Here is a 13,510-nt window from a genome sequence, read left to right as displayed (position 1 = left end):
ATGGCAAGTAGTTAATTATATACCATATCAACGTTTTATTGCAAGATTATTATTATTAAAGCCATTTTTCTGTTGTCTCTATATAATCTAGTTTTTCAGAAAATGTTCTTAATTACCTACACTGCATGCTTGTAATCTACAAATTCAATGAACAAAAACAAACGGTGCTAAATGCGAGACCTCAGCAGTATGTTATGTTAATAAAATTTGTAGAGCGCAATGGTTACCCTAAGGTGTTCTGGCGCTGTATTGATACCTGACCGGAGGGGTTGGACAATCATTAAATGAAAGGCCAGGTCTTCAGACCCTTCCTAAACAGAGGAAGACTGGAAGCGTTCCTCAAGGAGAAAGGCAAGTTATTCCACGAAAGTGATGCCCCGGCCCTGAAACTCCTACCACCCCAGCTAGCCTTCTTAACAAACGGCGTGAGAATCTTTTTCGCGCTAGAGGACCGAAGGGTCCTAGTGGGAGCATACCATAAAAACTTGTCCTGCAAGTACTGATGGCCAGTCCCATTTAAGGCCTTAAAAACTGTACAAAGGGCCTTAAAACAGAGTCTTTGCTTCACCGGCAGCCAATGCAGCCTGGTTACCTAATTTTTTACCGAAGCAAATTTAGGAATACCTAGTAACAGCCTTGCCGCCGCATTTTGAACCATCTGCAGCCTGCTAACCAGGTACTGACTGACATTCATAAGAATGCCGTTACAGTAATCCAGTCTTGACATGATAAGCACGGTGACCACCGTCCTGAAGTTCCCCTCCGAAAGATAAGGTTTGATTTTCCTTAAAATTCGTATCCACATAAAACAGGTGGAGACCACAGTGCTTATATGATCGCTAAAGGTCAATTTACAATCGACAGTTACGCCTACATTTTTTGTTTTCAGCGAGGGAGTAGGGCAACTGCCTAGTTCCACCGGCCAATAGTCAGGGGCCCAGACATTGAGATTATTTCCGAAGACAATAATCTCTGTTTTGGACGAATTAAGTTTCAGGCAATGCGATGCCATCCATCCGGCGATCTCTGTCATGCAATCATGGAACCGCAATCCCGTTTCTCTTTCCATCCCGCCCTTGAAGGATAACACTATTTGAGTGTTGTCTGCATAGGACGTTAGCTGACAGCCATGGGATTTTATAAGAGCGGCAAGCGAGATCATATAAATATTAAAAAGGGTGGGACTTAGTGAGGATCCTTGAGGGACCCCACATGGAAGGCTAAAGGAATCAGAATTATGCTCTCCCAGGTTGACAGTCTGGGACCTATCAGAGAGAAACGAGCGTAGCAGTTTCCAGGCCATCCCTTGAACTCCCACCTCCGACAAACGATCCATCAAAATCACATGATGGACCGTGTCGAAGGCCGCTGAAAGATCCAACAAGACCATCACGGCTTTGCCGCCACCATCCAGAGCCTCCCTTACTTCGTCCAACTATTTAATTAAGGCCAGTTCAGTGTTATGTTTGGCTCTGAAACCGAATTGCGTTGGGACAAGTATGTGGTTGTTAAGTAAATAGGTGCTCAGCTGGCTATTCATGGCCTTTTCCACGATTTTTGCTGGCATAGGAAGCCGCGAGATTGGCCTATTACTGCCTGGATCAGAGGGGTCCAACGTTGGCTTTTTCAGAAGGGGAAGATTGGAAGCAATTTTCCAAGCCTTCGGGAAATACCCTGAGATCAGGATGTCATTGATCAATTCCAAGACGGTTTTCGCAATAAAAACAGGACAAGGATCAATGGGGGAACCCGAACTAATTGAGGTCAAAAGTTTTTGTATGTCAATTCTTTCTAAAGGGAGGAACCGGTCAAGGGTGGGCCCAGTGTAGCAATCCGCCATACTCTTTCCATGGGAGGAGGTACAAATGCCAGATTGGCCTATAGCAAAGGAAGAATAAATACCACCCACCTTTTGTTGAAACCAGGATGCCAGTTTGTTACACATACCTGGACTGCTAGTAACCTTCGGTGAACTTGGCACCGCTAGCTTCTTCACTGTTTTGAATAATTCTTTTGCATTTGATTTTGCTAGGAGAATTTCATGGATATAAAACTCCTTTTTTGACTCCAGCAGTAGGTCTTTATAACTTCTGAGGCTCTGTTTATAGATTTCTTTATCTACACTTTTGTATTCCCTCCTCCAAACCCGTTAAAGTTTTTTACAGACCTGCTTCTGAGTCTTAAGTTTGTCTGAATACCAAGGGGAGGAGGGTTTGATGCGCCTGGGGGTTCACTTTTTGACTGGGACCAGTTTTTTACAGGCTGTATCAAGCCAGTCAGAGTAACCCTCTACTGCCTTATCAATATCCAACGGGAGAGGAGGAAAGTACTTTGGAGTCAGACAATTCGAAAGTAACTGCCCTATGATCTGACCACACCAGAGGAACTACCTCAAGTACAGAGAGATCGGGGTCATTAGTATAAAACCCATCTAAAGTGTGGCCCTTGAGGTGCATGGGACCTTCCACCTGTTGTTTCAAGTCCCCGATCTCCAAAAGTTTGTCGAGGTTTAACATGTCTGGGTCCCCTAGATCCTCCAGAATGAAGTTAAAATCCCCCAAAACCGTGAATGAGTCTGCACACATTCCTTCTTCTAGTAGGGTGCCTATTGAATCCAGGAACCCTGCTCTCGGACCAGGAGGCTGGTAGAGCAATAGCCCCTTAAAGCTTTTGGAGTGCTTCAAGTTAAAATTGAACCATAATGCCTCACAAAAGGTGTTGCATGCTGGCTGAAAAGTGGGGTTCAAGTCATCTTGGTAAATAATTGCAAGGCCCCCACCCCCTCTCCTGGGTCTGTTCAGAGTGTAGCAGACATAGCCTGGGGGAGTGGCCTTTACCAGTGCTGGACCAGAGGTCGAATCGGCCCATGATTCTGTAATGAATGCTACTTTAATATCTAATTCCTCCAGAAATACCGCACATTCTATAGCGTGCTTAACCAGTGACCTAGCGTTTAAAAGAACACATTTAACTGAGCCGCGTTTGGCCCTGCAAGTTTTTTACCCCAATTTAAAAACCTGGCCTTTGCCCATCGTTCATGCTCAGCATTAACTCAGTTTTTGAGCTCTCCATAACTTAATATGTCAGTCCCAAAACTGTCAAACTTTTTGCTGTCAGTCTCAGTAGGTTGACTAGATGATCTGAGAGTCAAGTGGAGAAAAAAAAAAAAAAACACTTTAATGATTGTTTCTGATGATATTGAGTCTCCTGGGACCTCTCCTCTATCGTGATGGTAGGGTTTAGGTTTTTTTTTCTCCACTTGATTTCATCTGACCTTATACAATTTTTGAATGTTTTTTGTTATTTTAACAGTATGAGGATGACTGATGTATGGTTGTAGGAGTGAGTATGATGAGAAATTTTCTTTTTTTGTGTGTGTTTAAATTTGTGGGGGTATTTACATGTTTTGAATAAGTCATTTGTTATTGATGATTTATATGTAATATATGTTCATTGTATATAGAGTACTTGATGTTATTAATGCAGATTATTTCATAAAACTAAAACGTGAAAAAATAAAATGATTGTAAAAATAATTTTGTATTCTATGTGTCTTTAACCATAGATTTGTGTTGGCAGGAGAGAACCTGTTTAGGTCTTTGCAAAAGTAATATAGGTCCTGTAAGAGGCTTTCACTGCTTAATTTGTATCCTTTCCCCCTCCTCTTGGACCTGCAGTTAACTTAGGGGGAGCCTTCTCTTCATAGTAAAACTATCAGTGGCTGCCGCAACCAGAAATGTCATCTACACCTAACCCTATATGAAAATTGGATGGTCATGATCCGGCCCTTCCACATTAACCAACACGTCTACATCACACTGTTTAATGCGTTTAAGGCTTGAAAAGCCTTGAAGTCAATAAAGCCTTGCTCATGACCTTAGTAAACAACAGTCAAGTCATGACAACCATTCCAGCTGGTGACAGCATCACCATCTGACAGCCCTTCACCCCTGCATCCTTAATCTTATAATAATAATCTTCCCTATTACCTGCACTGTGAAACCGGGCAAATAATCCCAACATGGATCTTGGCATGCCATCGCAACCGAACATAGACCCTTCTACCACAATCAACATTTCTCATGAAGGATGCGACTCCATGTTAGTTACTCCACTCTGCACCATTCTTCAGACCAAAGTACAAATAGTTCAGCCCTTCTAGTGAATTGAAGACTTTAAATTGAAATGAAATCACACCTATGAAACAATGCAGAGCCTCTATCCCTCTTCCTCAGGTATGCTTATGTTAGAAGGTGATCTCCCAACTCCTCTCTCCAAGGCTCACCTGACATACACAGTCCAGCGCTGAGCCACAGATACACAACTTCTAACACCTTCAAACATGCAGCTAAACATATAACCTCCCACATACTTCTCGTGCCTGAATACTCTCCAACAACAGATGCCTCCGCTCACTACATTCCCAGTAGATGCAGAACTAGAACCCCTGGACAGATTCAGAGATTCATTTTCTCAAGTAACCTTTGAAAAATGACCTCATCAAATGGTAGTGACCTATTCTTCACCTCAATAGCGATGGGTAATCAGTTCAAGGGATGCATCTTCCCTGTGCACCAGTAGCGCCTTCAGTGCAAATTTCCAACTCATTTAAGTCCCCCATTTCCAGTGCTTCATGGTGTAGATTAACAGCAAAACACCCAAACCTTGGAGCCTAAATAATCTTTACCGCTCCTTTGGCAGTAAAAAAGAGCTTCTTAAAGAACTTTATTTACTCCAGAATGGATCACCTCATCTCCACATGTGAGCAAAACTTCTTAGTCATTTCAACCTCCACTAGGGACAAAAACGAGAGACTTTCACATCTCTTCTCAAATTCTTCGATTGTGACAGTAATCGATTTAAACATTGCATTTCCCCTGCTCACAATAAGTGCTCCACCTTTGATAAATGTTTGCCAGAGAAGGATTGCATAGGGAATTCGAACCCTCTCCAAGTGGACAGGTTACCTCAACACATTCTCTACTCAGTAAATCTCAGCCTCCAATGGCAAACTCAAGAGTGCGTTGACCTAAGGACACTAATGCCGTCTTTCCCCTGTCGGTTCAAATTGTGCATTCTTCTATGAACCAGGGACTCAATCCTGGTTTTCCTGAAGGCTACCTATGTTCCCCCTCTTCTCAAAAATCTAATGTTTACGTGGAAGCACTGGACAACCACTAGCCCATCAGTGCCACTCCCTCCTTCCCAAGATCCTAGAAAGATGTGTTGCCAGTACATTTTAAAACTAAACTAGTGTTCATTTCTAGTAATTTCTAATCTGGTCACAGCAATCAAACCTCTGTCCTCAAAATTGCAAACAGTATACTATGAGTAGTAAATTCCTGCCTTCTGCTCCTCATTGACCTGCCTTTTATACTATTGACCACAAAACCCAAAATACTAAATCGCTAATATAAAGTTAAGATTAAACATACATAAAACCTAGTTTATTTTGCTTAACCCTCCAGAAACTCTATGAGCTTCCTTCTATCTCTCTTATTGTTCAAATCAATTTAAGACATGGGTCTCTCACCCAATAATATTGCCTCAGCAAATCCCTTCGCTTTAAACTTGATAGACTACTACACCTTGGTCTACACATCAAAGTGATGGCCAAAAAGGCAAGCTTCCAGTTAAAACGTAACAATAGACTCACATACTGCCTTCTCAAAGAAGACCTGAAGAAGGCAGGCCAGGATTCAGTCATTTCACATATAGGGCTATTGCAATGTCCTACTAATTGGACCACCTAGATCCACTCAAGTGATCCTTCACATCTCAGCTGACTTGGTCTTTAAAGCTTATTGCATCTGTCCTAGAATCTGTAAGCTGGCTTACTCTAGAATGCTGATTATCCTGTGCGAATACATGTCTTACCTATAAGGTGAATAATGTAAAGAAATCCAAATGTCTGTCACAAAAATCCCGTATATCCAGCAGTAACATAATCATAAGAAGTAAATCTCTAAACACTCTGGACACTCCCAGTTTGGAAAACCTGCACGTTCAATCTTTCGCCTGAAAAGTGCCAACGGTGTGAATTGCTCTTCTGGTGCACATCACACTTTCCCTGTTGAGCACTTCCTTCAAAAGGGATCTCAAGGAAAATCGCTGTGAAGACCTCACTTTACGCAACAATCCAACAGTACTTGTTGATTTACTGTAGATCCTGGTGATAACATAATGTGCTTTAACCTTGCCTGTTATGAACTATGTGCTATGCCGCACTCTACCCATGATCTTGACAGTATGCATCAAGAACTACTATAAATATATAAAACATTGACTCGTCTGATATCCTTTTTTTCAATTCTCTTGTTTGCAGCCCCCACTCGGTGCCGGACCGCCTGCGGATCAGAGTGAACAGGATCAAGTTGCATGATTACGAAAGGCTGCACTATGACAAAGAGAAGCTACGGGACGCCTGTAAGTCCAGCTGTTGCTTTCCATCCATGTTTCTTCATATTTGTGGCTATGTGGATCTTCCTCATGCAGTTTATTTTGTAGGATTCTTGGCCCTTTTTTTAGTCTCTTATTTATCTGCTAATTCCCATTGTGTATTCTTTTGTTTCACTCTGATATTCTGCCTGTGTACTGCAATCCACTCTTCGGTGTGTCCATCTATTTATCCTGTCTTTCTAGCTTTAGTTTTTTCTTCCCATCCCACTTTGCCTCATCCAGCTTTCCTGTATGAATGAAAGGTTAAGTGAATTCTAGGGCATATCATCTGCTAAAAAAGTGTAAGAAAGTGAACAAAAAAGTGAAGGGTGGAATGTTTGAATTAATCTCAGCCACTGGTAATTACTCGGCCCACATTCTAGTGCATCGTTTTTTTGCCCACCATGCTACTTCAAATTAGACCCAGTCATATGCAAATCAGTCCTGCTCCTGCTCCAGTAGGAACAGACCAGCCCGAACTGCCAAGCCAGGTTCTCTCCAAACTCTAACACAAGCAAACTTGGTTCTGGCGGCACTGTGAGCACAGGACTCCCGCATGGGCATACCTTTCATACTCAGGCCTTCATACTAATGTATACAAAAAGGTGCTGGATAGAATTCTTGAATTATTATCAGCCACTGGTAATTACTCGGGGCGCATCCACGTCCCTCATTTTTTTGTTCACCAATGCCGCCTCAAATTAAACCCAGTCAATGCAAATCAATTGTGGGCCTGCTGCAATAGGAATAGTCCAGTCCGACCTGCCAACCCAAGCAACCCAAGCCACTTTATCCATAGTTAGGGCTGTTTAGTCAGGTGCAGCTTGGTTCCAGTGGCACAATGAGTAAAGGGCCCTGTCTGAGCATACCCTTCACACTTATGATGTTGCACTGAAATAAACAAAAATGGGATGGATGGAATGCTTGAATTAATCCCAGGAATTACTCTGGCCGCGTCGCAACCCCAACTAGAGTGAAACTGGTCTTGGATTGCTTGTGTTCCGGTTCAGAGAGGACCTGGCTTGGCAGTTGTATAGGGCTGGGTCTATTCTCTGGTGGTAAGCTAAAGTCCTCTAACTGACACTGCTCAATTTTCACAGATGCGGACGTAGAATCTGAGGTTTGGGGGGGGGATCCGACTATCCTGCTGTGAAAGCAGATCTATCCTGTCTGGGAAGAAAACAGGAAGCAATTTATTAATGTACCAGATCCTCCTTGTCCAATGTAGGGCTTTGAGGATCAGCTGGGTTTCATGTTCCTGCACCCTCCGCAGACTGGGAGCAGCTGAGCTGCTTGGAGACCAGCAACCAAATCTGTTTGGGTCACTGGTACAGATATGGTTCCTGGTGCCAGACTGGAGGTTTAAAGCGTTTTGAAAATCACCTGTCTGAAGTTTTGCGCTTTATGCTTTCTTTGGCTTAGCGGGGTTTCGTGGTTTATTCTGTCAAAGGCTATATAGCTACTCTTTCTGCATTTCTGCCTTTTCCTGAACAGCCTCCTTTGTTCAGGTCAGCTATGATGGTGAATTTCTTCAGATGTTTATTGTATATTTCCATCTACATTTTTTGTTGTTTCTCAGTGAGACTTAAACATAGTATGACTTTTCTCATGGCATTGTCATTTAAACCAGTTGTTCTGTATCCCTAAGACTTTCTTTGCGGTGGTTATTTTTCGACTCTTAAGGTTGGAGAGTTGCAGGCCCTCTCAGTCTTGCTGTCATTTACTGTCCATCTTTCTTTCTCCCTTCCCATCCCTCCAGAGGCAAGGAGCAGCTACAAAGGCTAGACCCTAGGCACACAATGTCCTTCTCTTTTGCTCTCATATGGTCAGGATGGGAGAATAATTAATTACCTTGCCCTAGGGTTCACTGTAGCTAAGAAGGGCAAAGCAGTGACCAAGCGTACTTTGTCGTGCCGGGCCACTTTTGGCATTAAGACCTGCTATGCCTTCAATAAGAAAGACTCACCAACTGTCAATCATGATCGATATAAGTAGCCAGCTTTTACTTCTCTCACCAGTGGCTTCCCAGTAACTGATATTTGCCGGGCACCCACTTGATCTCATTTACATGCCTTTGCCAAAACATAACTGTCTGGTGGCTCAGGCGTGGAGCGCCAGATATCTTGTAATAGCCCTTTTACATGAGATCTTTGGTTAATTGTCAATTCTTAATCTTGCCTCCCAGTGAGCACTGTTTTGGGGCTTATTGATAAGGTGAAGAGGGTGTATAAAGAAGTATCCATTAGATAAAAAATGTAAATGACTTTCTGTAATGTGACTTCAGGTGAATTTTATGTCTTCCAGCAGACTCTTCACCAGCTTTCCTTCTCACCTGTGTTAGTAATGTTCATGAGAAGGTTACAAGGTTTACCATGGTTATTTGTGTTGTTGTGTTTCACTGCTGTTGTTATTCTTTTTCTATTCCTCTACGCATCGCATGCTTGAGCATGGAAAAAATTTAAAGGCTGGGGCCAGTACACCAGGTGGTGGTGTTTCACTTCCGGGACAGCTGGAGCTGCGGCTCTGTGGCTCTGAAAAGCTATTACTGGAATAACATTTTCTGGCTTCTGTCTGGCACTTGGGGATAGTCAAAATATAAGGAATATGTGTCCAGAATCTGAATTATAGCTATCTTAGTAAAGTATGACTTTTAAGGAGTACAGTATCCACTACAACTATTGTTTCTGAAGATAAGTCACTTTTTCTTTTCTACCTAAAAAAACATGTTTAGCTCATTAGCTCTGGTTATATTAGCTTAAGAATAGAATTGTCACTAGTTATTATTACATATTCTCAGAAAGAACTGTATTTGTTTATCAGATTCTTCCTTGTTCAATTTCTAATGCCAAATGAATGAGAATGAGAAAGTTTTATAAAGCCCGCATTACCCGAGGGTGTCTTAGCGCTGAGCAGATCCAGGCCGAGAGAAGGTGCCACAGGATTAGAGGAAACTCGAAACCTGGGTGATCCCGCTACTTAAAGTGGAAACAGCCAAGTTTTAACCTGCTTTCTAAATAGCTGCAGTGCTGGCTGTGAATGAAGAGCCAGGGGAAGAGAGTTCCAGAACTTTCCCCCTGATATGCCAGCGTTCTGTCTCCCCAGTTCACTCTCTTGATTCGTGGGACCATGACTAGGAATGCAGAACTAGATCTAAGGCTTCTGCTGGGCCTGTACTATGAGAACCGTCTGGTAACAGCCAACGCTTGTGCTCTGACAATTCCACCCAACATCCCATCTCATCTAACATTCCTGTACTTTCCTTCCACTTACTCAACTCTTTCTCCGTAGCCTCTTCTTGAATCAATTTCACACTTTCTACTGTGTCCTCATACATTCCTCTTTCTCTGACCCAATTCGCAGGGCCCGCAACATACATGCGACTTGTAGCATCTCTGGCTGTCCTTTTTGCTACCTCATCCACAAAAGCATTCCCGCGACCAACATCGTCAGCAATCTTCGTATGCGCACTACACTTCACAATCGCTATCTGGGTAGGCAAAGCAATTGACTCAAGAAGGTCAGTCACTAATTGCCCATGCTGTATCTTAGTGCCGTGAGAGGTAAGGAATCCCCTCTCTTTCCACAGACGCCCAAAATTGAACGCCACACCAAACGCGTACTGGCTGTCGGTATATACATTCACTCGTTTGCCCTTTGATAACACACACGCTCTAGTCAAAGCTATCAATTCAGCTGCCTGAGCTGAATTATGTCTGATGCGTGCTGTCTCCACAATTGTATGCAAGGTAGTAACAGCATAGGCTGAAGGTGTCTCTCCATTAGGAAGTTTAAAACAAGAACCATCCACCCATAGGATTCCATCCGGATCTACTAGTGGCGTATCTGTTAAGTCAATTCTACCTTTTGTCTCTTCCTCAGTACGGAGGAAACAATCATGTTGTTCTTGAACATCTTTCGCTTCCGCAAGAGGCAACAAAGTAGCTGGATTTAAAGTGTTACATCGTTTGATGTGCACGTGACTAGCCAAGAGCCAAGAGCGTCAACTCAAATCCAGACTGACGAGCACTAGTAAGATGCTGCGTTTTCGTCCTGTTTAGCAAGGTATCCACTGCATGTGGTACCATAACAATTAGAGTATTATCTAGCACTACTCCAGCCGACTGACGAATAGAAATTGCTGCTGCTGCTGTCGCTTTAAGACAACTAGGTAATGCCTTAGCTACCGGATCTAACGTAGCCGAAAAATAGGCACATGGTCGCTGTTTATCTCCAAATCGTTGCGTTAAGACTGACAACGCACAACCTTCTCTCTCATGGACATAGAGCACGAAGGGCTTACTGTAATCAGAAGTACCCAATACAGGAGCAGAGCACATAGCAGCACGTAAGTCAGAAAAACTCTTCTGACATTCGTTAGTCCACGGAAGGGGCTGAGGTGTATCTTTCAAAGTGAGTGCCAACAGAGGTTTGGCCAACAAAGAAAAGTTCAGAATCCACTGCCTACAATAAGAAGTAATGCCCAGAAAGGTATGCACCTCTCTTTGTGTGGATGGCACAGACATTTGCGCAATTGCTTGAATACGTTCTGGGGTTAATCGCCTTCGCTCCTTTGATAAAAGATGACCCAAGTAGGTAACCTCTCGACGAACATATTGTAGCTTGGAAGGTCAAACCTTATGATTAAGATCAGACAAGTGACGCAACAATGCAACAGTCACATTTTTACATATATCCTCTGAATCAGCAGCGATTAACAAGTCGTCCATGTACTGAATAGGAGTAGCACCAGACGGCAGAGGAAAAGCATCAAGCTGACATTTCAGAGCTTGACTGTAAATAGAGGGGCTCTCACAATAGCCTTGGGGTGCGCGCTTGAACCGGAAGATTCGGCCTCCAAGAGAGAAGCCAAAAATATCCCTACTCTCTTCGGCAATGGGAATACTGAAGAAAGCATTTTTCAAATCAATAACGGAAAACCAAGCCGCTGAGGCAGGTATCATTGTCAACAGAGCAGTGATATCTGGAACAACAGGAAACTGTGGTACAACTACTTTGTTTACCTCCCGAAGATTAATTACAAAGCGATAAACAGGAGGTTGGGATGGATCAGTGCGTTTAAGAACCGGAAGAATAGGGCTATTGCATATGTTTCCTCTCGTTTCCTCAACCACATCCTTCTGAATCAAATCATGTATGATATCCAAAAGCGCGCTTTCACCTTCATTAGAAATTCTGTACTGAGGAACACGTGGTAATTCAGCATTGGGCTTGAGAGTAACAACATAAGGTGGGATCTCAAGACAACCAACATCATTTAGACCCGTAGCCCAAAGCGTTGCAGGAAGAGAGAGCAATTCAGGTGGAAATTTATCTTTAGACAAATACATTGGAGAAGTCAATTTCTGTCCTAAAGTAAGATGTACACCAAAAGGAGAATAATATATCGTAGCATGCATTCTTTTCAATAAGTCCAAGCCCAACAGATTCTCGCCACAACCATTCGTCAAGGGAAGCGGAGCCTCTAAATCATAAGGGCCAATTGAAATAGGCAAAGGGCAAGAGACCGGATTACGAACTGGTGCGCCAGAAAATCCTACAGATACATTCGTTAAGCCAGACAAAGGTGCCCCAGGGAGTTTAGAATGAATGATAGAACTTCTCATCGCACCAGTATCTAAAAGAAATGGTTCTGAAACACCCATTGTAGTGACATGAACATAAGGTCCATTCTGATCTACTGGAATCGATATAACTCCCTCACTTTGTCTATGGCTGTCCTAGTTAGCGTGAAGGCTTTCATTCTCGCCTTCAACTTAATGATCATCATTGTAATACTGTGCAGACCGACCGTTTGTCTGATTAAAGTAGTTCACGGAATTTGAAGGAGGAAGGGAACGCTGTTCTTGAGTCAACACACCTCTACCTCTGTTTGCTAATTGGAGGCCACCACGACCTCGTGGAGCAGATAGTGCTCCATTTCGCTGTAATAAAACCGGACAACTATTCTTAAAATGACGTTCCTCCCTACAATAGGCACATTGATTAGGACCTAACAAAGGTCGCGAAATATACGGCTAAGGCTTTTGATATATCCTCTGAAACTGCGAAGGCTGTTGAAATTGGGGCTGAGCATAACGAGGAGGATAAGCTTGTTGCAAAAGAACATTAGTTTTCAATTCTTTAGTCTTTTTCTCTTGCTTATCTTTTTCCTCTTTGTCCCTGTTCTCGTAATATTGGGCAGTAGCCAATATCTGGGCAGAAGAAGAAACAGCCCATGAACTCTCGGAGTCTTTCAACTTGTGTGACAGCTCGGGAAGCAAATTAAATACAAATTTGTCTACAAATAATCGCTGTCCACCCTCTGTAGTCATATCTTGACCACTGTGATCAATAAACGTCTCCTCGAAACGAGTGAAGAAATCGGAGACGCTCTCATCTTTCTTCTGTTTACATGCAGCTAGTTTATCCCAATTAACTCTCAAGGCAGGCATCATCGTTTTCATTAATGTAATAATCCTACCAGGTAGTTCTGAAATCAAAGCATCAGGCTTAGCACCACCCACTTGAGCCGTATCCGCGGCAGTTATAGCATTCCATGTACCACCCAATTCTTGATCGTGATCCTCTCTACGAATCCTAGCCCATAACGCTTGTGGGACTACATTTCCCATCAACATATCAATATCGGCTAGATTCATGATACAGGCATCAACAGTCTGTGACAATTCGTTATAATAACCCGCAGGATTCTTACGAGGGTCCGGTAGAGACTGTTTAAGAGCCAAAACTTCAGATCTCTTCCAGGGGACGTGTACCCATATACGCTGGAAGTGAGCAGGAACAGCTGGATTACCACCCTGAGCTGCAACCGCTTCTCTCCACACTAGAGGAACCTCTCTCATTGGGTAATTTTTCAGTGTCAGCCTAACTGAAGGATCGGAGTCAAGAAAAGTCTGCGAGGAAAATAAGGATCTAAAGGTGATAAGTGTCCTTACAGTGTCCTCAACCTTAGAACCCACAATGAGTCCTTTATCAAAATCAGCCTGAACATCTAACAGACCCTGAGGAACCGAACCCAAATCCATATCCTCCTATTCTTTAACAAAAGTGT

At 43.0% G+C, this 13,510-nt stretch overlaps 1 protein-coding gene across 6 annotated transcripts in view; it reads left to right on the top strand.

The window, feature by feature from the left end:
* The window catches only part of DGKI (diacylglycerol kinase iota), a 1,070,690-nt gene that overhangs the window by 793,780 nt on the left and 263,400 nt on the right, over window positions 1-13,510 (top strand). For all 6 annotated transcript variants that reach the window (XM_085652009.1, XM_085652006.1, XM_085652004.1 and 3 more), the window contains one exon: window positions 6,326-6,426. In XM_085652009.1, coding sequence (XP_085508135.1) covers window positions 6,326-6,426 — 101 coding nt within the window. The remainder of the gene's footprint in view (window positions 1-6,325; window positions 6,427-13,510) is intronic.

The sequence above is a fragment of the Triturus cristatus genome, chromosome 4_1 (assembly GCF_964204655.1).
Source record: "Triturus cristatus chromosome 4_1, aTriCri1.1, whole genome shotgun sequence".
NCBI classification, from domain to species: domain Eukaryota; kingdom Metazoa; phylum Chordata; class Amphibia; order Caudata; family Salamandridae; genus Triturus; species Triturus cristatus.
Note: the sequence above shows the minus strand (reverse complement) of the source record. Positions and strands in the feature narration are given on the sequence as shown.